At 42.4% G+C, this 24868-nt stretch overlaps 1 protein-coding gene across 1 annotated transcript in view; it reads right to left on the bottom strand.

Annotated features, from left to right (window-relative positions):
- The window catches only part of ADCY8 (adenylate cyclase 8), a 215681-nt gene that overhangs the window by 105102 nt on the left and 85711 nt on the right, over positions 1 to 24868 (bottom strand). The window contains exons 4-5 of the mRNA XM_046642315.1: positions 20685 to 20796; positions 12877 to 13004 (exon numbers count right to left, since the gene is read on the bottom strand). Of these exons, the coding sequence (XP_046498271.1) occupies positions 12877 to 13004; positions 20685 to 20796 (240 nt within the window). The remainder of the gene's footprint in view (positions 1 to 12876; positions 13005 to 20684; positions 20797 to 24868) is intronic.

Genomic DNA, 24868 nt, shown 5'->3' with positions numbered 1-24868 from the left:
AGATAACTCACAGACATCAGAGAAGAAGAAAATTTACGACAAGAGTTACACAGGACTTTGGAATAAATGACTTAGAAAACACAGTCAAGAGAGCAAGGCTCCCCAGAATCTGCCTGTCTTGATCAGATACATATTCAGTTAGCTCTGATAGCCATTAGAGTCAGGTATAGAAATAAACTGAATTTGGAACCTGACTTTTGCAATACTCTATCACTAACTATTAAGATTTTTAAAAAAAGAATCAGTTATGTTCAAACCCACTGTTTTTGCTAAAAAATGGTAAAAGCAGAAAGATTTTTGTATTGTCATTAAATTAAAAATATTTAAAAGCATTATTTATTTCATCATTATTCTTTAAAATCCACATTTCATGTAGGTTTTATAGCATATGTTTTTAAATGTATGAATATAATTTATAGAATAGAAAATGAATACAATTTATAAATTATAATAATTATTAAAATCTGTTTTGATAAAGATGGGGGATCAAAGCATTCAGAAACCACTGGCCTATGTAATAAAATGGAAAATTCCTAGTCTGGCACACAAAGTCCTTCATGATCTGTCCTGTGCCTCAGTTGTGTCTTATTTCTCATGCAGACGTTAGACTCCAGGCATCCAAACTACAGGTCACTGCCTCAGCCCTGTGCTCCTTCTCCCCCCGTGGGCCCATGATGCTCCATCAGTCTGGAACGTCCATTCCCTCATTCAGTTGAAGTCTGGATTATGTGCCCTTCCCTGTGTTCCAACTTCATCCCACGCAGGCAATAATGGGGTGTTGCATTATAATCATCTGTCTCCTCTACTGGATTCTTAACTAATTGAGGGTAGGGACTTTGCAGGTTCATTGTCATATGTCTCTCTTAACCCTATACTGCGTGTGGAACTTAGCCAATGCTCAGTAAGTGTTTATTGAATGGAAGGATGGATGGATGGATGAATGGGTGGGTGTCCGTACTCACTATTCATGTTCCCACTTATCTAAGCTCTTTGATAAAGAGTATAAGCTCCTTGAAAGCAATATTCCTGTCTGAACAATCCTTGCATCTCTCACAGCCTGGAGCATCATGCCTCACATATAGTTGGGTTTAAAAACATGACTCCCCTTTTTTTGAAAAAATAAATAAATGAATGAATGATTCCATGTACAAAACTGGATCTTTGTATTCTCTGTTCCGAAAATGTTGTAAGATAATACAAAGTTATTTAAACAAGAAAGTAAAGTTGAGGTGGGTTGAGAATGTAGAAACAATGAAACAAATTAGATATTAGGAAGACAGTCACAGACATAAGAAAGAATGCTGGTAGCTAAAGGGTGAGATAATTCTTGTTTCTAGTGATGATTCTAGCTTCTGGGCCATTATTTTAATGTTAACTTTTAAGTTAAAAACTACATAGTACCCTTCATCCACTGATGATGAAACCAGTAGAGTCCATTTGAAAAAATTTAACAAAGCAAGAGGAGAAACAGCATCCAGCACTTGAGAGGAACATTTCAGTTTCTGATGCACTTTCCCAGTGAGTTTCTGTGAGGCAGGTTATTGAGAGAGGTCATCTGTGCTGTCCACCCACTATGTCTTGTACTGCGATATTTCAGCACATGGTAGGACTGCACTTTCTTATATATTTCATGTTATTTTTGGCCAATAAAATGTGAGCGGAAGTGATATGGGTCATTTCTGGGAAGAACCTTTTAGAGCCTGACCAACCACACTCCTCTTTTTTTCCCTCCCTTCTGTGTCTACCATTAATCAAGGATGCTGGGTGATGGAGCCTTCTTAATCAGGGTTATTGAATAAGGATGAGGTATAGTGGTACCCTGCCACTCTTCAATTCTCCCAGAATGGACAGGAGATGTGAGTGTAAAATAAATCTTTGCTGTTTTGGGGGGATGTTTGCTACTTCAGCATAACCAGGATTATACTGACTATACAATCGTCTGTCCCAATCCACATTCTTCTCATTACATGAGCATCACTATAGTGTAGGGGTTAATATGGAACCTAGCACCCTACTACCTGAGTTTACATTTTGCTCTGCCACTTACAAGCTGCATGACTTCAGGCAAGTTACTTAACTTCTATCTATAAAATGGGAGTAATAATATCAGTGTCAGGATTAAGTGAATAAACACGTGTAGAGAGTTGAGAATAGCGGCCAGTGCATACTGAGTACTACTTGGCTGCTAATCATATACGAAGGAGCTGCAGCCAGGAAAGCAAAATGATTTTCTTTTGGCTACATAGCTGGTAAGCAGGATTCTAGGACTGAACTTGGGCTGTTGTGTTTTTAAACCTCACGTTCTTTGCAACACAGCTACTGTACGTGGCTTGTGATCCTGGGCAAATAGCTTAATCTGACCCTGAGTTTCAACAGCTATGAAATAAAGCTCTAGCTGATTGCTTCACTTACAGAGCCTTTGTGAGTCCCAAAGGAGATAATGGATGTTAAAGTGCCTTGCCAACTAATTGTGAGGGACTGCTAACAGCACACCGTGCTAATGCCATTAGGTAATTAACATCATACAGGGAATGCACTGGAACATCTTAATGAAAAGACATTTAGGCTTTTTATTTTCTTCTATAAACAAAAATTATAATAAGAAGACAAAATATCTTTATTGTACTGTTTTTTTCTTTCTTTTTGTTATGTCTAGGATTTGAGTCAAAAATAGGAATGAAAATATGTAAAAGTCATGGATAAATTACAGACATTGGTCCTCTTTGGAAAGGCTACCCATTGGTTGTGTAGAACCACAAACACAACCTGTGTTTCAAGATCAGTTCTTGAGGGGAGGACCTCTGAGCATCCAGGAAGCTAAAATGGAGGGAATTCTACACTGAGTTAGAAGTCCTGCTCAATTCTTCCAAAGCAGAGCCCCAGGGATGCTTTGCTGGGCTTCATCAGCCACAAACAAAAAGAAAATGACTATATCACCTGCATTATAAACATTTTCTCTTTCTTCTCCACCGACTCTGAGCTTCTGGAGGGCAAGAGTACCATCTTTCATTTCCACATGCCCAGCACTTAATACAGTGATTAGCACACAGGTATAGTCAGTGTGCAAAAGTATTTACCGAATTAATGGACAAAGCTCAAAGGCTTTCTTGCTTTATAGCCCTATGTTGTCCCAAGATGCTTCTAACAGTCCCAGAGGAACCACAGAGGTAGGTGCCTTTGGACGTTGCCAGTTGGAGAGGGGGGCAACCCTAAACATCTTCCTCCTTCAAACAAAGCAGCTTTGCTCTCGTCTGTTTTTCCTGGTAGGTTTCCATCAAAAATTTCTTTTAAATAAAGAATCCACTTAATTATTATTATCTTCTGCAGCTCTATATCAAGCTAGGGACCAATAACGCAACAATTAGCCAGCAAAAGATTGAAGGAGTTATTTCTTTTAATTGAAGTATTAAAGAGGAGTGCTTGGTAGATGGTACAAGATGAGGAACTCTAGAATTTTTCTTCCAATTTAAATACTTTAAATGGTTCTTTCCTAGGCAATTAATCAATCTATAGAAGGCAGTGGAGGAATGACAGGAAGCATAATCTAGTAGCTGTCATTGATCTGTAGATTAGACTTTCTACTGCTGAATAAATGGATGGATAAAGAGAAAAAATTCAGCAGAGTAGCAGTTTGGTACTGTGGGATGAAAGACTTCCAACTCCTTAGCTTTGGGCAGAGACTGAAGTTCCAATGCTGGATCCACCACTTGCTGGCTGTGGGAGCTGGAGCAAATGACATATATTCCCCTTTCCCCTCTGTAAAATGGGTTCCATATCAGCTTCTCAATGCAAATCACTCTTAACACTACCAAGCGGCACAGAGTCTGCATTAAAGCAGGCTGGATGTGAAGCTGGGTTTCTCCACTTACAGGCTGTAGGCCTCGGGCTAGTTGCATTAGTCTATGATTCCAGTTTTCTCAGGTGCAGTGGGAAAGAAAACTAGCCCTTTGCAGAGTTGTTAGGATGGTTTACAAAATCATGTATATAAAACACTTAACTTGGTGCAATTTGAACACTCAAAATAGTAGCTACTACTAATTTTTGTTAGTAATAACAACTTATAATTACATGATAATTACACAAGTTAAATCAGAACTCCCCCCCCCAAAATTATGAATTGATCACTTTACCCTTTCCTGCTAAAACTATGCCTGCATTAGCTCTATTCATATCAAAATAGCTTCAACCAACCCATGTAATATACCACCTGGGGAGTCCTAGGCATAAATTGGTTCAAAAAGAATGAATGTAGCAAGAACTGAGTGATTGGTCCTTGACTACCTGGAAGAAACAGTGTCCTTGAACATTCTAGAAGAAAGGAAAAGCAAGGACGGCGTTAGTTATGGAAGTCAACTATGGTCATCATGTAGGTATGCTGTGCAGGTGTCAGATCTTATCTTTCCAAGAACCCTGTGTATCATCACTAGCACTAATTTACAAATGAGGAAACTGAGTCCCAAGAAGTTCCTGTCTTTAGGTCACACAGCTACAGGTAGAACAGCGGAATTTCACCCCAGGTGTGTGAGCCTAAATCCAGTGGTCCACTTCGACTACTTTACACAGCTTCTTTTTCAGGCGTCACATGGACACTGGGGTCTGATCTGGTTTGGCCCAATAGGTGGATGACATATTCTCTACCACTTAATTCAAAAGTCAGCAGACTTAGAGTGCTGCTTTGTAGATTCCAGACTTCAGTGAGGCTACCTCAGGAGTCACTCACTGGAGGAGTGGAGGCTGCCAGCACGGTTGCCATGGAGCCTGACGTCGCCTTCAACCATGATCCATTCTACAGTGTCTACTGGACTCTAGCATTAGATTGTCTTAAAACACTGGGCCCATCTCCTTCTTAAGAAGTTTGAAAGCTACCATATCTTATCCTAGCATGGAAGCTGCAATTTCACGAAGTGCTTCGCTTTGATGCCCACAGTGATTCTGAGAGGTAGATAGCCATAAGCATTACGAATTTCCATTTCCCAGATGAGGTAGCTGAGGCTCCAAGAGAATGAACACACATCTATTACATCTTCTGTGTCCCGTCTTTTATCTTCATGATCTCATTTCACCTTCCTAACCACCCTGTATGCTATATATACAGCTCATTTATTCATTCACTCAGCAATTGTCTCTTGAAGACCTCTGCAGATATAAGCAGTGAACTAAACAGATAAATCAGAAAAATCAGTTCCTGGGGGCTGGCCCCATGGCCAAGTGGTTAAGTTCGCGCACTCCACTTAGGTGGCCCAGGGTGTGGATCCTGGGCACGGACATGGCACTGCTCACTAGGCCATGTTGAGGTGGCATCCCACATGCCACAACTAGAAAGACCTACAACTAAAATATACAACTAGGTACTGGGGGGATTTGGGGAGAAAAAAGCAGGAAAAAAAAAAGAAGATGATTGGCAACAGTTGTTAGCTAGGTGCCAATCTTTAAAAAATAAAAAAAAAAAGGAAAAGAAAATCAGTTCCTGTATTCATGGAGCTTACATTAGGATGGCTTACCCCCATTTTACAGCCAAGGTAGCTGAAGTGGGGAGGGGTTAAGTCGCTCACTCAAGGTCAGTAAGTAATGGGCCCCAAGGGGCACTCATGGATGCCAGACTCCAAACTGAGTGATCTTTGGCTACTTCGCTGCTGCTTGCACTCCCCTCAGCATTAAACTCCTGCTTTTGGGGGTGGAAAGGTAATAGGAAGACCTAATGTAGCATTCCTTTTCAAAAACAGTGTGGACCTAATGAGAGAAAGTGAGAGAAATGATCCAGCCCCTCATTTTCCATCACAGAGCTTTATGTTCTTCTCTCTTTCTGTAAAAATAGGTTTTTAAAAAACTGAAGTTGCCCTAAATAATGTGTGTGTGTGTACTCTATAAATGCAATCTTATTTAAACTCACAAGCATTTTCTTATGCCGTTGACTATTAATGCAAACCATCATTCTCAATCATCATCCATTTTCCTATTTGGTAGTATGCCAAAATTTATCTATTTCCCTGTTTTTGGATGTTCATGGAGTCAAATGAACATGAGTCAGGGTCTTTGCTCTGTCACTTACAAGCTGTGTGTCATTGGTCAAAAGTTATTATCCTATCAGAGCTTCAGGCTCCTCCTCTGAAAATTGGGAAAAGTTAACAGTAGTTTCCTCACAGGGTTTTTGACAGTATTGGGTGAGATAAGTAGAAAGATTATTTAGTATAGTGTCGTGTATATGGTGAACATTTCATCAATATTAGCTGTATCAACTATTATTACTAGATATATTCAATCTTTACCATTATCAACAATTTTGCAAGAAAAAAAAATCCTTGTCCATCGACTGACGACTACTCTAATTGCTGCATCTTTAAGAGCAGTGTGTGGCCTTAAGGATGCTAAAGTTAATGACATTTCAGAACAAAGTGAGAAAGGAGGTTTTAGGGGGAGAGAAACAGTGAGAGAGACAGAAAGAAAGAAAGGAAACAAGGGAAGTAGGGAGGGAGAGAAAGAAGGAGAGAAAGAAAGAGCAAAAAGGAAGAACGAGAGAGAGAGAGAGAGAGAGAAGAGAGGAAGAGATGCCAAGAGGCATGCAGGGGGCTTGGGCATTCTTGCCTCAAGTGAGGGAGGCAAAATAACTCCTGTTTTTCACTCCTGGTCCTGCCACGTTGCTTGGCAGAGCCCCCCTGCCACAAGGATTAAGACCTTTGCTCTAATTAACCGTTGGGGAAAAGCCAGGTCCTGCTTGGCATTCTGGTGTCATTCTATGACTTCTTAGCAACTGCACTGAAAAGACCAGGCTCTGCAATTTTCATTAAGATTCATCAAGGAAGAATTTTGTAGACCATTAATAAAGATATTGCCTATAACAGAGCCCACCATCAACGCTGGTGTCTTCTAGCTCTCGAGCCTCCCCAAAAGAGACCCAGGGCATGTGAAGAGGAGCCACCTGGAGCCACTTTTCAATCTATTTAACGGTACCATTATCTAAGCCTATTTTAATTAATTTAATTTTATGAATAGACATGCATGAGATGGTGCTAAATGCTTCATTAGAAATAAAGTTACATTCAATCATTTTTCTTGCCATACATCTAGCTAATATCATGTTTCTAAAATCAAGTATTCTTGAAGAAATGAATTTACTATGAGGCTTGATTAAGGCTCATTATCTTGTTATTCTCAGATGTTTACTGACTTTTCTCCTCTCTCAATATCGGTCCTGCTAACTTATTAGGGACATATGTGAGATCTCCTAAGCAATACGTTGATCCTTTGGGTATTAAGGGTAGGTTTCAGGTATCAGAAGCAATTGCAGAAATCTGAGGATGGGATGCGGGATACCATAGGGGTTAAGGCCAATAGCTTTGGAGTCAGATGGTTCCAAGAGGGGTGCTCTTCTTCTGCCAGACTAGTTGCGTGATTCTGTACAATTGCCCAAACTCTGTAAGCTCCAGTTTCCTCGTTGGTAAAGTAGGAGCCTACTTTCAGAGCTTCAACAGGTCAGGATGTACCCACACCGCTGTACGGGTTGTTTTTGGCTGACATCCGTTCTCACTGGCTGCCCCGGGCTATTCTGATTAGTTGCTGCTACAATCATACTAGTTGTTCAGTATTTTGCCCACCACCCCTGCCTGCCTCCAAGGATTGTACGACGACTTAAAGAGATAATGCATGTAAAACACTATTTCAGTGCTTGGCATAGAGAAGGTGTTCAATGAATCCAGCCATTGTCATTATTTTACTCAAATAGAACAGAAGCCATAAGGAAAGGAATAGGTTTCCGTAACTTAACTGAGCCAAATTTTCAAGTGTCAAAACTCAGCCCTAACTGCAACATTTACAAAAATATTTCTATGGTCATAATATGCCTGCTGTCTATTTGGATTTTCAAAAGGACACGCTGAGGTTGGATTTTATGATCCTCATTTCACAGAAGAGGCCATGCAGGCTCCGAGAAGTTAATCACCCTCGTCCAGAGCCGTACACCCAACAACAGGAAGAAGCAGGGACCAGATTCGGTGAGTTGACCTCAGCTCAAGGGCTCCCTTTGTTCACTCAGCACGTTCCCCATTAGTCACCTTATGGTACGATAGTCTCTCTTTCAGGGAACATCGCCATGATCACAGCCAGCAACAAACTCTATCTTTGATAATGTGGAATCCTGTCCTCAGTTCTTGGAGCATTGTCAACTGATAACTAAGTTTATGGTACCCATATAAGTGTTTGGTTTGATTTAAATTTCTATGTCACACATTGTCTCTCGGGGGACTCTCAGGGTCTCAGCTTTGGGGTGTTATCACTCTTTCCTTTCTATTTCATAGCTGCTGCTCTGTTTCAAGTCCTGACTTCTCTCCCCTGGATTGTTACAAAAATATTTCCCAACCTTGTGCCTCTGCTTCCTCTCATGCAGAGTCAACTGGAGAGAGTGTTACCTATCTCCACAGTTACCTGCCTCATGGCCACATCAGAACATGACACTTTCCTATGATAAGTGTCAGTGACTTCCCATCGCCTGAGGGATGAAGCCCCAGGATGTCTTACAAGGTCACCAACTATCCCTGCACTAAAACTCCAGCGTCTGAATTTAGAATAGTAGTGATCATCAAGGCCTGCTTCAGGGCTTAACACACACATACATAGACTTGCACAAATATACACATGCACACACATATACACATACACACGTATACAAACACACATTTATGCATATACATCCACACATCTCCACACACACCACACATATACATACATACACATGAACACAATATATACACACATACACACATTATGTACACACTCGTACACATGCAGCATCTGCCATTCTTAACACCTAGGATGGCACACTTTTCATGCCTTTGTTTCTAGGGAAAAAACATTGATTCTTGGTCAAAAGGACCACCCTGTAGATACCCCAGGAAAAGACAATAGACAGGAAAAATTGTTCCCTTATGCTGTATTTCTGCTCGTGCTTGATAATCGCTCACTTGTGAAACCTGCTGAGGCTCTAACTAGCAGCAGTCCCAGCTTTTCCTCATTTCGGCACCCTGCCTCCACCGTCTGGGCTGCAGGAGAACCTCCATCACATATTTGGACTGATCAGTGAGCAGGAACCATGGTCATTTTGAGTGTTGGTTTGCCATCTGTGGAAGAATTATAAATCTCACCCAAACAAGGAAACTTGGAGCTGCTGGGACTCAGAGAGCCAAGATCCAGATGCCGTCTCACCGTCAGCATCAGAGCACCAGGCTCTCACTGCCTTTCTGCACTCTGGGGACTGCTGTTGGGATTCCAACTCTGAGGAAGTGCCAGAAGGAGGGACGAGGAGAGACCCTGACAAGCTGGGAACAATACCTCAAACAGGCATCCATCTCTGATGACAAATATACAGGACCGCCATCTGATCTGGGGACACCAGTCAACAAATGGTTTATTGATATTGACATTATGTTACAACACGTGCAACATAATACTATGAATTGTTCTGGACTTTATGGCTTCTGTGGAGTTTTCTGGTTGGAACAAGAGCCTTTGAGGCTGAAAGAAAAACTGGATCTCGTGTTAGCCATAGTTGGTTAAGAGGATTGATTTTTTGATAGGACTGTGTAACTGGGATTCTCTTCCACACACATTCAGGTGCAAATATTGTCTGCCAGTCATTCCTCAGGGTGCAATACTTGACGGTAAAAGTGAAAACTCTAGAAGTGGGAGCCAACGGCAACCGAGTCTCGCATAATTCCAGAGCTCTTGTTTATCCCTCTGCATCACGCTGTGCTGTTAACTAGAACAATTAATGCTGGACCTCAAGTCACCTACATTATAATCAAGGAGTTGTTCGAGTATTAATAGACTCTGACTCAGGCAGTTGAAAAAAATATCCTACTGAATTGTCTTATTTTAAAGGAGTAAAAGCAGCCCTTAATAAACTAATGAAAGACAGCCCTTGAGTCATTTCAGCCTATCCAAATCTCAGTTCTCACTCTCCCTCCAGAACTTCAGAAAGGGGACCTTCAATTGGCTCAGATGGTCAGGATGGATAAGGTCCTCTCCTGAGAGACAAATGATGGTGCTGTAAGGATCTTAAAGCATTTTGATAATCAATGTTCATTTCTTCTGCAATGCCATCTCGGCAGCACATCTTTTGCACAAGCTTAAGATACAAACTCCTATGGAATATCTGTGGTTGAATGGATAAAGAAGATGTGAGATAATGGGATTTTATTCAGCCTTTAAAAAGAAGGGAATACTGCCATTTGTGACATGGATGAAACTGGAGGGCATTATGCTAGGTGAAATAAGCCAGACAGAGAAAGACTAATGCCCTATGGTATGACTTATATGTGGAATCAAAAAAAGAAGTCATACTCATAGAAACAGAGAGTAGGAAGGTGGTTGCAAGGGATAGAGGGGTGGGGAAATGGGGAGACATTGGTCAAAGGGCACACACTTTTAGTTATAAGATGAATAAGTTCTGAAGATCTAAGTAAGGTACAGCATGATGACTATAGTTAATAATACTGTATTGTATACTTGAAAGTTACTAAGAGTAGATCTTAAGTGTTCTCTCAAAAAAAAAATAACTATTTGAAGTAATGGATACATTAACTAACTTGATTGTGGTAATCACTTCACAATGTTTATACATTTCAAATCATCACGTTGAACACTTTGAATATATATAATGTTATTTGCCAATTATACCTCGATAAAAGAATTAAAATTAGAAAATAAATGTTAAAAAAAGGCTATGGGAAGTTTTCCTACTTAAACTTGATTTTTACATGGTTGATAAATCACAGATTTTCAGAACTGGCAGAGACTTCAGAGCTGGTCTGGTCCAAATGTCTCATTTCATAGACAACAACTACAAATGATCTTCCTAATGGACACCCACGGGCAAGAGAAGGACTCCTGGGTGACCCGTTCTTCACGGTATTTCCAGGGCTTAGCACAGTGCCTGAAATATGGGAGAGCTCGACAAATTATTTGTTGACTGATCTACTGATTGACTGACAGACTAATGTTCACACAGCTGTTGACATGAGTTGTAGAGCTGGTATAAGATACCAGGTCCTCTGGGTGTCCATCCTATTGCCTCCCTTGACACCAGTCAAGATGTTATCACAATTTCTCCTGGTTTGCAGGACAAAACTCAAGTGTCCAAATTAACAGCTAAGAAGCTTCAGCAGCCTTTTCTATCTACTGAAGGCTGACCAAGAGGGACCTCTGGATTGGAACTCTTGGGCTCCTCTCTCCCCAGTCCTTAGAGGAAGGAACTTCTGCATCTCTGTAAAAGAGGGGGCAGCAGCAGTGGGGACATTTACAGTCTCTTTTTCCCCCTGCCTACTTGGTCTTAGGGGTGGTGAAGGGTTAGATTCTCATCCTACGCCTCATAGCAAAGCATGCCGCCACCTTGATTGGGCCCAGGTCATGGGCTGGTTCCAGAGGTGGGACCCTGAGGGTCTGCCAAGGTACCAGGAGTGAGGTATCAGGCTCAGTATTGAAATGAGCAGTTTCACATCAACTGAGTGTGATCATTTTTAGGGAAAGGGCTTCTGTGTCCTCTTCTTAATTAGGGGTCTACACCACCTTTCCTGATGTCAACAGACATCTGCCTGAAACCAGAATGAAGTCGGGGATCTGTCAGCAAGTAGAAAGAGTCCAGCACACTGCGTTGGCCATGAGGCAGGAACTAGAAAGGGAGGCTCCAATTGCTTAGATCCTTCCTGCCCTTTCCAGGCTTGGTCTTGAGAACCAGCAGGGGAGCTGAGCCTGCAGTGCAGGGTGTGTCTGAGGGTGGGAAGTTCAGGGGTTGTTGTCCTTGCTGATCTTTAATCCATACTGACACGCTCAAGGATCACACACACGCCTGCTAGACCATACAACCTAGGTTCAAGTTCACAGGGAGCGTCTTCTGGTCTGTTTCTGGCAAGACTCTTCTTCCCATAAAAGATGAAGGCATGAGCCATGTATCCTCTCTTTACTGTCTTTGCTGTGGTTGTGGGAGGATGCAATGCTTGGAAGCTCTGCAACCATTTTGGAACCCTGAGGGGAGCTCTGACAACACTGAGTTTCTCTTCCAAAGCCATAAAGATTCTAGTTCCAAAGTCCTTGACCTCAATAACTCCTCCCACCTTGATTAAGCCTCTATTTGTCAGATACACTGACCAAAGCCAAAAGCACTTGTCACACACCCACGAAGTCAACCCTGGTTGTGGCCCTTAATGATTTCCTGTTGGCCTTAGGATAAAGTGCAACCCCCTAACATGGCTGAGAAGGTCCTGCAGGCCATGGCCGCTCCCAGCCTATGGTCCATCTGTCACCACCGTTTTCATCCCAGGCTCTACCAGCTGCCACTGCAGCACATCCCGAGTTCTGCACACATCCATCCTGTCTTCCAAGCTCTCCACCCACCTCAAGGATCTGGCTAATGTCTACTCACCTTTCAGGAAACAGCTTAGATGGCTCTACTCTGGAGAACACTCCCCAGCACCACGGATTGAATTAGCTCTTCCTCCGCTACTGACACAAGCATCCCAGATTTGATTCTTCACAGAGCTTTGGTACCATACTGAAATTGTCGATGCATCCATCTCTCCCCATACACTGTAACCTCCCTGGAGGTGGGCATGACACTCCCCTCGTTCCTCGCTGTATCCCCACAAGGACATTTGTAATACAAATTTGTTACACAGATAATTAAAAGTGAGGTACAACTAGAACATGATGAAGCTGGCAGGTGCATCGGTTCTTACAGGAGAATTAATGGGCAAGCAGTTTTTTGTGAAATAAGTCAAAGGGCTTCACCTTTCAACATACATATGATTTACTGCAAAGGATAGGTGGGTGGTTTGTCTTTCCCATGATGCCCATTGAAGGCCAGGTGTTATGGAGGAGATCCCAAATTACCTGATGGTTTTGATCATGCTGAGGCCCATTTCCACGCAGCAGTGGGCGTGGTCCTGGCGGGGCTCAGGAAGTCCGGAAACACAGTAGTAGCAGTCTCCCAGGATTTTGATGCGAAGGCAGTGATGCTCCTGGAAGGAACAGGGCAGGAGAAGAAAGGATGGAGTCAATGGACAGGTAATTGCTTCAGAAAGGCTTGGGAACAAGGGGAGTGGGTCCAAGTGGTCTGCACCTTGGGGTCAGGGGCACCTACCTTCGAAATGCGCTTCTATTCTCTCCCTAGGAAATTAGTGGGGTACCTTAAATAGGGGTTTGAATGGCTCAGAGGTGGAGCAGAGTCATAGAAAAACACTGGATTTTGAGCACAACAGATACACTTCCCGGGTCTGTCATGCACTAGCTTTCTGATCTGAATCCCCATCATGTGAACAGGCCTGGCGAAGAGTGGGCATCCAATATGCAGGTTCAGTGTTCCCCTATGAATCCTGCCCTCATCAATGTCTTTCTTCTCAGGACGTGTCTCTGAATTAACAGTTGTTAACAGCCTTTAGCTCAACAATAAGCACTTAAAAGAACAAATCACTTAGGGACATCAACTATTTCAACTCTATTTTAAGGCCCTTCCCAACTAGGGTATTGGCACCTGAAAAGGAGGGGCTATGTCTTACACAAACTTTTATTCATTTATTAATTCATGGACTTGTTCACTGACAGAAAAACACATCAATTGGGCATCTATCATAAGGCAAGCATTGTCCCTGACACAAGGATGATTAATAATAACCCCTATGATACACCATATGTTAAACAGAGTAACCCTCACAACAACCTTAACAGGTGGGTACAATTTTTATCCTCATTTCATAGGTGAGAAGTAGGGCACAGTTGCTTGTTTGGTGGACTTAGAATCATGAGGACACAATTCTTACAAAGTTTCAAAGAGCAACAAGCACCAAGAAAATGGTGCATACTTTTGTATTGGACGGGAAGAGGCTAGATGTTGCAGGTTTTAGACGACAGAAAACTTGAGGCAGTAGAGCATAGGGGCTAAGGGCACTGGCCAAGGAGTCACACTGCACAGGATGAAACATCTTCTTTTTTTTTGTTTTGAGGAAGATTAGCCCTGAGCTAACACCTGCTGCCAATCCTCCTCTTTTTGCTGAGGAAGACTGGCCCTGAGCTAACATTCGTGCCCATCTTCCTTTACTTTATATGTGGGACGCCTACCACAGCATGGCTTGCCAAGCAGTGCCATGTCCACACCTGGGATCTGAACTGGTGAACCCCGGGCCACCAAAGCATAATGTGCACACTTAACCGCTGAGCCACCTGGTCGGCCCCAGGATCAAACATCTTTACTGTGTGTCTTTAGCTAAGTTACTTAACCTCTGAGCCTCAGTTGCCTCATCTGTAAGATTGGGATAAAAACAGGATCTCATTGTGTGATTGTGAGGATGAAATAAAATGATGCATGTGAAGGCTTGGTACAGGGTCCAGCAGATGGAGCACCGAATCAATGTTGCCTGTCTCTGTGATAACGAGTTGGACTCCCATCTAAGATCTTTTGCATCTCTATCTGTGATCATGGGCAGAGGACTTTCTCTTCTGGTTTTCTTGGATAAGTGGGTGGTACTGAATGACCTCTGAGGAGCCTTCTAGATCTGAAGCCCTAGGAGCCTATGGGTCTATGACTTTGTGGGTCAGGGGCTCTCCTCGGGAGCGTCCAAGGGCGGGAGAAGGGAGCTGCAGATGGAAAGGGGCCCACTGAGATTCCAGCAACACAGTAAATGCCCTTGTATTGCCAAGCTGTAAAAAACTGTCCTGCTTTCCTAATCTCATCAAAAGTTGGGCCATTATGTTTGGGTAAAAAGTGATTGAAATCACTTTCCCAATGAAAAATAAATAGACAGGGAAAAGAGAATCAGAGCTGGCTGTGGTGCTTCCAAGGCTGGATCAGATCTCCAGGGCCTTGCCAGTCTTCCCAAAGGGGCACAGATGCAATCTTCAGAACCTCACAGCATGCATGGCTGTCCCAGGGTCATTTTTAGGAGTTTCAGGTTCCTGTCTGTTGGCTGCTTCAGTGCAGCTAATTTTGTAAGAGAGCTGCTGATGAGATCTGATCAATAAGGAGAGCTCAAGACCTCCAGCTGTTTCTTCTCAGACCTCTAGAGTGTCATGGCCAAAATGAAACGTAGAGAGGACTTGACTCACTGGTCTGGCAGTTTCCAGATTTGTGGAGTTCACAGGACAGCCGTTAAAAAAACCCCAGAGGGCCTGAGAAACTGCTATAGGGTTCATTTTTGTATTATGCCAAGGAAATACAAAAAATCCATCAACAAACAAAAATAACAACCCAGCCACCATCGACTAGCCCCATCACGTTATAACACAAAGGGCATTCTTAACACCAAAAAGCAAAAAGACATATTCTTAGAATAAAGGAAAGTTCTTTGAACTAATAAAATTAGCATTATTAAAACTCACTACATTGCTGATATATGTATATATTTTCATCTCACGACCAGAGTTAAAACTTTCCGATATTTGTTTGTGAAGGAGCATTAGGAACCACTGATGGAACCCCTTATTCTTATTTTGCAGGGAGGCTGGGAGGCAGGGGTTGGTAATTTCCATCAGCCACACTGCATCCGCACATGGTCCTTCTCTCAGGGCAGAGCCTGCTGTGAGTGACTCAGGCTGATGGCAGTCTGGTGCATCAGGGAGACCTGCCCCCCAGTTGGCAATGGGAGGGAGAAGGGAAAGGGGGAGAGTGGAAAATGCCTTGGTCTAAGAACCCTACAGCTCCATTCTGGTCAAATTTACCAGCTGTTTGATCCTGGATAAGTCACTGAAGCCACTGATATACGGGTTTCAATTCTCCATATGTGACACGTATCAAAATAACCCATCCTGTCCTTAACACATAGCAAAGTAAGCATGGCCATCAATTAGCAATGACAATGACAACCTGGAAAGAGCCGTCTCTTGCTTCTTTCCTCCTTTGAGTTTCACAATAACAGTGAGCACAGCAGGGTAGGTAGGATTTACATCTGTTTTTAAACATGGAAATTTTGGGATGAGAAATAGGAGAAATATAAAAAATTTCCTGTACCACAGATGAGCCGGCTAAAAGTAATGATCTGAATCATGTGTGATATTCACCAACCCCTAATCAGTGATTTTTTCCGTGAAAGCAGAGATGAAAGCATTTTGGAAAAATTTAAGTAGGGAAAGGAAGTAATATTTATTAAGCACATACTATGTGCCAGGCGATGTGGCAGATGCATTACATTTGTCTTGCTTAGTCCTCAAGACCACATTCGGAGTCCTGTCTCATTTCACAGACAGCTTAAGGAAGTGAATTCCATGCAGCAAGTTAGCAGGCAGAAGTGGAATTCACATCCACATCTGTCTGACTCTGGAACTCCAAGCTCTTTCTCTACAAAACTGCAGAAATTATGGCAAAGTCCAGAATGGGAGATCTCCTGACAAAAATACATTTTGGAAGGAGCTTGTGTAAAATGGTTTATTACTCTTCTGGAGCAGACATACAACATTGTGGTGAAGATGCTCATGTCCACCATCCATTTTTCTTGTAAAAAAAAAAGTGGAATTGTCAGCCTCTTTGAAAAACTGTGGGCCCAAAATAAATGGTATGTATATATACATATATAATATGTATCATATATAAGAAATATAAATATATATGAAATATAAAGAAATATAAATATATGTGTCTACGAAAGATGTCTTATCTGTCGAGTTCTGTCAGTTTCCAGACACATTTTTCATCAATTCTTGTGAGCTGTCAGATGACTTGACAGTAATATCCGAGCAACCTCTTTTTACCAGAAACTGCTTTGAAAAGTTCTTATTAAGAAAGCACGTTGTTTTGAAAAAAAAAATTTAGAAAAAGGAGAAGAAAGCAGAGTGAGGGCCTTCATGCAAATTTTGAATGGTCTGAGTTGGTCTTAACGTGATCCTTTTCCTGCCATCTTGATGGCCTTGCTGCTATGAAAATCCAGAGAATTTATGAAACCATAGATGTAGATCGCAGATAAAAATTAGGAGATATATGCATCAAGCAATCAAACATGGTTCTTCAGTTGGGGAGGGGCAGGATTATAGGGATGTATACTTCCTGTATTCTTTACATCTTTGATGTTTGAATTTTACAGAAAGAACAACTATTGCTCTAGTAATCAGGAAAAAAATCAATAAAATATGAGAGAGACTCTCAGAATGAAAATATTAGTGCCATTAATGTCCTTTAAAAAGGGTTATAATAGAAATCATGACAATTTTTTTTTAAGGAAGATTAGCCCTGAGCTAACATCTGCTAACAATCCTCCTCTTTTTGCTGAGGAAGACTGGCCCTGAGCTAACATCCGTGCCCATCTTCCTCTACTTTATATGTAGGACGCCTACCACAGCATGGTTTGCCAAGCAGTGCCTAGGTCCATGCCTGGGATCCGAACCAGCGAACATCGGGCCGCCACGCAGAATGTGCAAACTTAACTGCTGTGCCACCAGGCTGGCCCCAAAATCATGACAATTTTTATATTGGCTTACCTAATTGTAATTACACAAGTAACACATGAGTATATTGTCCTAGCAAAAATGAAACGGTAGATAAGTCCCCTCGGACAGCCCTCCCTAGAGAGACACTACACCCCGGAAATCTGGTCTCCCTTCCCTCCTCATGGCTGCTGTGCATTCACGTATACACTTATATGTTTACATATACTTACTATTTTTCATGATCTTTAGCCATAAATCTATTATACTATGTCTGTAGGTCTGAGACATGCTTTTTTCATGCAACAACATGTCTTGAAATTCTTTCTATGTCAATATACGAATAGCTCTCATTCTTTTTAATCTGTTGATTAGCTTTCCATCGTGTTGGATTTGTTCTTTACAACAATAATTTAGGTGGCTTACAGTTTTGTCAGCAATTTAGAAAAAGGTTTAAGATGTATTGACGTCAATTGCATAACAGTAAATATGTTGTTTTACAGTTTTAAAGCCTCATAATAGTTATTTCTTCTTTCCTAATTTGGATGGGGGAGGGGTAGATAGGGACTACTTTATTTAAAAAAAAGATCAAAGACCGAAAGTTACTAAAAGTTGGCTAAGGGCACTTTGAAGGGTCAATAACACTCAGCTCTGAGCAGCCTGAACCACAGGGCACTGTGGAATTCTATCACACTAACAGGAACTCTAACAGAAGGCTTTGAAGTTTTCCTGCATTTTAATAATGCAGTGAATAACCGGGTAAGCACATGCCATTGACACGGGAAGTGAGTTCTCTCCAATGTGCAACATAATGAAACTCTAAAGCAAAGCATCATGGCAAGGCAGGCAGAGATCATCAGAAAGCCACAGAATTTTGATGCTAAAAGATGCTACAAGGGGCCAGTCCAACTCCCTTTTACACAGAAGCAGAGTCTGTGACTCGATTAAGTGGCTTGGCTAGGGTGGGGAACAAAAAACACTGAAAGTAAGTTTCCTCATTCCAAGATGAGTAGAATTGTTTTCACTGGCAGAGTTTCTCAAAATTTTCCAGAGAGGTCCCCTAGAGTGGTAAATACTCATGCACTCAGGGTCGGGGTGGGGTGGGGTAGGAAAGCTGGGTAGACCAGGAATTACTGAGTGCTAATGGGTACTGAGTACTTAGTCTGAGTCAGCTTCTGTGTTAAGAGATATTTCACATGTTTTATTTCATTTATCCTTCAATACAATTCATATAGGAAACTGAGACTCAACAGAATGAATTTACACAAGTACATTCAAGTCCAGCCCATACTCGAAATCCCATGCATCTAACCCTTCAAGCTGTTCTGCATGGGCAGCAACACATCTCTGACATCTTGTATTCGATCCCTTAAAATGCCTGTGGCATTGCTTAGTGCTCAAGAGCAAGCACCTGCCTCAGTTGGCCTGAGTCACAGATGCACAACCTAGCAGTGGTTCTGAGCAGGTTACTTTACTCCTCTGAGCCTCCGTCCCTCATTCCATAAAATGGAAACAACAAAGAACCTGCTTGGTAGGTTTGTTGTGAGAAGTAAATTAGGTCACTGTAAGTCAGGGAAAACACCAGCACAGCGCGTAACACACACCAGGCAGTTTATGAATGTCTACTATTCTTATCAAAATTATAATAATTTTACTCCATCTATCTGTGCTTAATTTGATATTCATTTTTTTCTTTAAAATCTTTCAATAAGACTCATACCCCAGAAGATGGACTATAGCTTCTTGCACCCACTGGGATCGATGGCCCATGTACCCCCATCTTGCTCCTCTCCCCAACCATGTATACCATAACCAGGGTGAAAACCCTGGGATACAGGACAAAGTCCACATTCCTTAAAATGTCACCCCGTGGCCCCCAAGATTTGTTTCTGTTTTCCTTTCAAGCTCATTTCTCGCTACAGTCTCCATGCCCTTCATGCTCTAGCAATCTTGACTGCTTAGAGTTCCCCAAACGAGCAGCACATTTTCACACTTCCCTGCTTTTGCACCATAGCTCAACTTAAAAGATGCTTCGTTGTCTAATCTGATACAGGGAAGGCGCCTGCTCTTCCTCAAGACCCAGCTTGCATACAGCCTCTTCTCCAGGTGCCGCCAGATCACCACCACCACCCCAAGCACTGACTGCTCCTTCCTTTGTCCACCAGGACTTCTGTGCCTATTATTGCTGGCACCACATTGTCTTGCAACTATTATGGATTTGTGTTTCTCCCTTACCGGACTCTGAGCTTCCCAAGGGCAGGGATTGGTTTTGTCTTGCCAGAGTCTTGCATACAACCTGGCACATAGTATGTACTCGATAAATGTTGGTTGAACAACGTGGATTAAATTTTACTTAGCGACCTTTTCCCCAGATCAGTGGGGATTACTGTGACAATAGAACTTGACCGTGATCACACCTGTCAGTTCTCATTACAGGACCATCTTTGTTCATTTTAGCATCTTTGAGTAGAAGTATTCAGAACATAATATGAAGTAGAACAACCATGTGTAACTGGCACCAACATTGGTGCAACAATAAAAAGAGACAGTATACATTCTTCCCTGCCTCCAAACTCCAAATTCACAACAGCCTGTGAAGTTGACACTAAGATACACTCTTTACAACGTAGGAAAGTAAGTCACGGCTATTTGAACCCAGAGACCCCTCTAAGATGCAGTGTGACAATGATATTCCTCTTTAACTTGAGCGGCTATAGGACTAGGAATCTGTTTTGATAACAAATGGCCATCTCCTTTGACCTGTTCTCCTTTTTCAGCTCTGATCAAGTCAGCTGAAAAATAAAGGTAGCATCTTGTTGGCTAAAAACAAAGCTCTTAAGTTAGGTCAAACAAAATGGTAGTGGGACGGTCTAGTAGATTACTGATTCTTGAGAATAGGCTAATTCATTCCAGATGGCTGGGGTTGGCTGGGAAACTACAGGCAGCCATCACTGCATGAACCAACACTGAGGCTACAGCTGGATGGCACCTGGCCACACGCAGGGGGAAATAATGATGGGGGAGTAGAAAGCAGATAAAAAGGACTTCAGTTTAATTGTCACTCAACCAGCTGTCTCTCAATTGGGAAAATTAATCTGACAAATCTCCCATCCGAGACCTGTAAATAACTAACACTGGTCCCCAAAATGTTCGAGGGTCAGAGATCCATGCCCAGGGACAGGATGCAGAATGATAATGACATTGGTGATGAAGCCTGCGTCCTTCTCTTTCCTAATTCCACATGCAGTCCCTCACTCCCTCGAAAGACTAGGAGGGAATTAAATTCAACTCACATGGGCTAGTCGATCAAATCTGGCAAAGAGCTCGTTGAGCATCCTGACCAGCTCCTGAGCAGACAAGGTCGTGGAGAGGTTGGTAAATCCTTTAACATCTGCAAAAAGAATACTAGACAACAGGAAAGGGATGGGGTGGGGAGAAAGAACATTAATATTTTAATCCCATCCTGCGAGACACATCAACACCTTCCAAATAAATCCACCGTGGTCTGAGATTTTAACTTTCCCTGCCATGGGAGTCACGAGGAATGTCTCAGTGTTTACCAAACATCTCAGCAGAGAGAGTGTACCCAGGAGTTCCAGAAGGACAAGGGGACAACAGAAAGCCCTTCCTCCTGTGCAGGGCTGTGGAGTGAGGGCAACACAAACAACCCAAAAGGGAGTTTGTCACTAGGAACAGATTAATTTGTTGTGGAAGGCAAAATGAAGCATTACGGATTATCTATTTTCACAATGAAAAGCAATGCAGACGCCGTGAACACAGAGGAAAACAGACATGGGGAAAAATAACACAAAACCTCATTATCTCCAGCTCAGTGGCCGGTACTCTACGCAAAATTGCAGGCAAATAGAGTGAGGCATTTTTCAAAAGTTATGAGAATAGGTAGAAAAGCTGGGAAACCTCAGGTAGAATAGTTAATTACCTAAAAATCTCACATTTCCTAAAGATTTCAGTTAGCTGAGGTCTTATTCCACGCCTATGTCTTGGCATAAGGGAAGGGGCAGTCCCTGAAAGCCTTTTAGAAGCCAGGCACTCTATGAACACTGTCTTAGTTAATCCCCCAGTTGGCCCCTGAGGCTCAGGGAGGCAAGGACACTCGCCCAACATTCCACTGGTAGCATGCAGTAGAGTTGAGATTGTCCACCTAGATGAACTGTGCTGTGGGGCACTGCTCCACCCACCTTACCATACCATCTCAGGGGCCTCTGCAAGAGCAAGGGCACCTCTGAAAGGAAGGATGGAACCCCAAAAAGGCTACCATATTTTTTTGATTTTCATGTTTTATCATCTCTGAAACTGATAGCATCTTAGCAGTGTGTCCGACTTTTTGGTTATTCCTCTTAGTGTTGTATAAAATAAAAGTGAGTCTTACAATCGGTATAACTTAGTTTTATTGAAATAGATTATTTGGCCAGAAGACATTGTGGAATGTGTGTTGGCTTACATGGGTCACCCCTGGTATTCAGTGGTTCTTAAATTGGCCTCTGTTATAAACTGCTTTAAGAATCTGATATAGGTTCTGAATTCTTTCACTTAAAAAATGCACAAGTATTCAAAATTTTGCACCTTATTTCAAGGAATTTCTACCTTCCCCAAAGCCCATTCATGGACTCATTAGGAAACTTTTGACTTCAGTTTAAAAATTATTGCTTTAATTAATTAATGTATTAGTTCTTTCAGCAAATATTTATGTATCTACTATGTGCCTAGCTACGCACGGTGCTAGGCTGTTGGACTGAATGACAAAGAAGGTGCAGTGCCTGTCCTCAAGATGCTCATCCTCTGGGGAATGGAATTGGGCAGAAAAGGAGAGAGACAGAAACTACACAGGAGATGACTGCTGTGATGGAAGGATATACAAGGTGATGACCAGTCATAAGGGGATCAGGAGTTTCCTAGCAAAGCAAAGTCTCAGGTGAGTCTTGAAGGACCTATGGGGTTGGATGGGTAAAGTGAGTAGAAGGATGGGTATTCTGAGCAGAGGAATCAGTACATACTAGGGTCTAGTGGAAGAGTGGCAAATGTACCAAGGTTCTGCAAGAATTCAAGGGCAGATAGTCAAAGGGTAGCATTGAGCAAGGGGATCGGGAAGACAAGAGAAGAGAGAGAGAGAGAGATGAGGTCAGAAGTGTGGCCAGGGGAACAAAAAAGAAGGGGTCGGTAAGCCAGGTTGATGAATATAGACTCTTTCCTGAAAGATATGGGAAGTTGGTGAAGAGTTTTAAGCATAGGCATGATGTCTTTAGATTTTTAATGCATAAAGCTTCCTCTGGCAAAGTCACTACTACATGCATAGGATTTGAGTCTAGACAGATCAGGGTTCAAATCCCAGCTCACCACTTAAGAATACTATGACCTTGGGCAACTTCCTGAACTTCTCCAAGCCTTTGTTGTGTAAACTGGAGATAACTGTAGTAACAGCCTCACTGGTGGGTAGTGAGTCTTTAGCAAAGTGCCTAGCATATTAATAAGAGTTCCATAAGTGTGTTAACTCTTGTCATCATTATTTTACAAAAATGTTCTATAATTGAGTGGTTGCATTTGAGAGAGAGGGGGAGGGAAAGAGGGAGAAAGAAACATAGAAAGAGAGAGAGAGAGAGAGAGGAGAGAAGCTAACTGAGGTGGAAGAGAATATGACCACATGATTATTTGTTTCTTGCAGCTAAAAGCATTCCTAACAGTTGACACAGGCCAGAAACAATAGTAGCAGGAACACTTACAGAGTATTTACTGTGGACTTGATACTGTTCTAAGAGTTCTGCATGTATTAACTCATTTATTCCTCATAACAATCTACAAGGTAGGAAATATTATCTCTATTTTACCGATAGGAAACTGAGGCCTGAGTAACTTGTCCACAGTCATGAAAAGCTAGGATACGCACCAGGCAACCTGGCTCTGGAATCTATACTTGTTATCACTAGTGTGCTACCTTTGAAGTAAGGACAGTGATCACCATGGCAGGCAGAGAGTGGACGGGTCCATAGATCATCTAGTCCAATCCACTCACCTTACAGATCCATTCACCCAAAACTATTACTGTCTACTTGTCTATGTTAAGAATGGTTCATTCATTTATTTATTCAATAGCTAATTAACTGAATGCTTACTATGTGCCAGGCACTAGAGATTCAGTGGTGAGGAGACAGTATGTCACAGCCCAAGGGGCATGCAGCCTATTGAAAGAAGAAACAGATTCCCTGAGATCAAAGGTCATAAGAGCTCAAGATGTGCTCAGTGCTCCAATCTCACCACATTTCTGTGGTCTTCTGACCACACGGGACTTTATGCAACCGTGTGTGTACATGATGTCCCTGCTCCCCGGCATAGCTTTCTTTCCTGTTGCTACCTGTTACAATCCTATGTGTCCTTGAAGACCCCACGCATTTGCTGAGACTCTACTTTTATGGGGACTTCCCCAACCACAGCCTACACTGGCCTCCTGCCCGGCCTGTGCTCCCCACTGTCAGGGCACTTACTACTCAATACACAATCACACGAGACTAAGTGTGCTCCATCTACTAGCTAAAGAACAGGAAGAAAGTCACCTCTCTGTCCCAATGGCCCAGCACACGGTGGGCCTCATGTCACGTTTCCTGAGCTGAATCAACAGAAATCTTCAGAATTCAGTCCTCCTTCCTCAGACGGTGGTCAGGGCCACCACGTGCATGACCTGGAAGCTGGTTAGAAACGCAGAATCTCAGGCCCCACCCCAGACACTCTAGATCAGAATCTGATTCAACAAGAGCCCCAGGTGATTCTTGTGCACATTCAAGATGGAGACGCACTGGTTTAAGTCATAGGGATGCAGTCAGGGTTTGCGGAATAAAAGAGCAGAAGCAGAAACCAGGATCCTGGTTCTGACTCTGTTGCTCATTCGGCTATCCCCAGCTGCTGGGCTTGAGGTTGGGTCTTTTGATTCTAGGTATAAACTTGTAACCTTCCAAGATTACAAGTTTAACAAGATTACAAGTGTAACTGGAGAGGCCATATTAATTTCCAACTCTAACTGGGTTATATGAGTTGTTTATTCGGCTAAAAATAAGTGATGTTACCTAACAGTCACTCTGCAAACAGAGTCCTCAAGGAGGTTTTAGCAGAGTTCACTGGAGTCGTAGAACCTGGGCCCTGTGTAGACACTTCTTCCTAACTTGTGTTCTTGGGAAACTTATTGAACCTCTCTGAGCTTGCATCTTCTTGATGATAAAGAAGAGATCATTAAAGCTACTTGCAGGGTTACTGTAAGCAGATAATTTATAAATCACAGCATAGTCCTCGATAAATGGAGGGTATATTACTCCTTGTGGACACTTTCGGGAATCAGAGAATGTTTAATGGATGGCCACATAGACAAGACTGAAAGCCAACAAGCTCTCTAGTCTCATTCAGTTGCATCTTGCTTGTATGTGAAACTCTAGTCCACAGGGCGAATGTGGATTTCAAATGTGGACAAGGCCAG

The sequence above is a fragment of the Equus quagga genome, chromosome 16 (genome assembly GCF_021613505.1).
Source record: "Equus quagga isolate Etosha38 chromosome 16, UCLA_HA_Equagga_1.0, whole genome shotgun sequence".
NCBI lineage: Eukaryota > Metazoa > Chordata > Mammalia > Perissodactyla > Equidae > Equus > Equus quagga.
The sequence above is the reverse complement of the archived record's forward strand: the minus strand, read 5'-3'. Positions and strand labels throughout refer to the sequence as shown.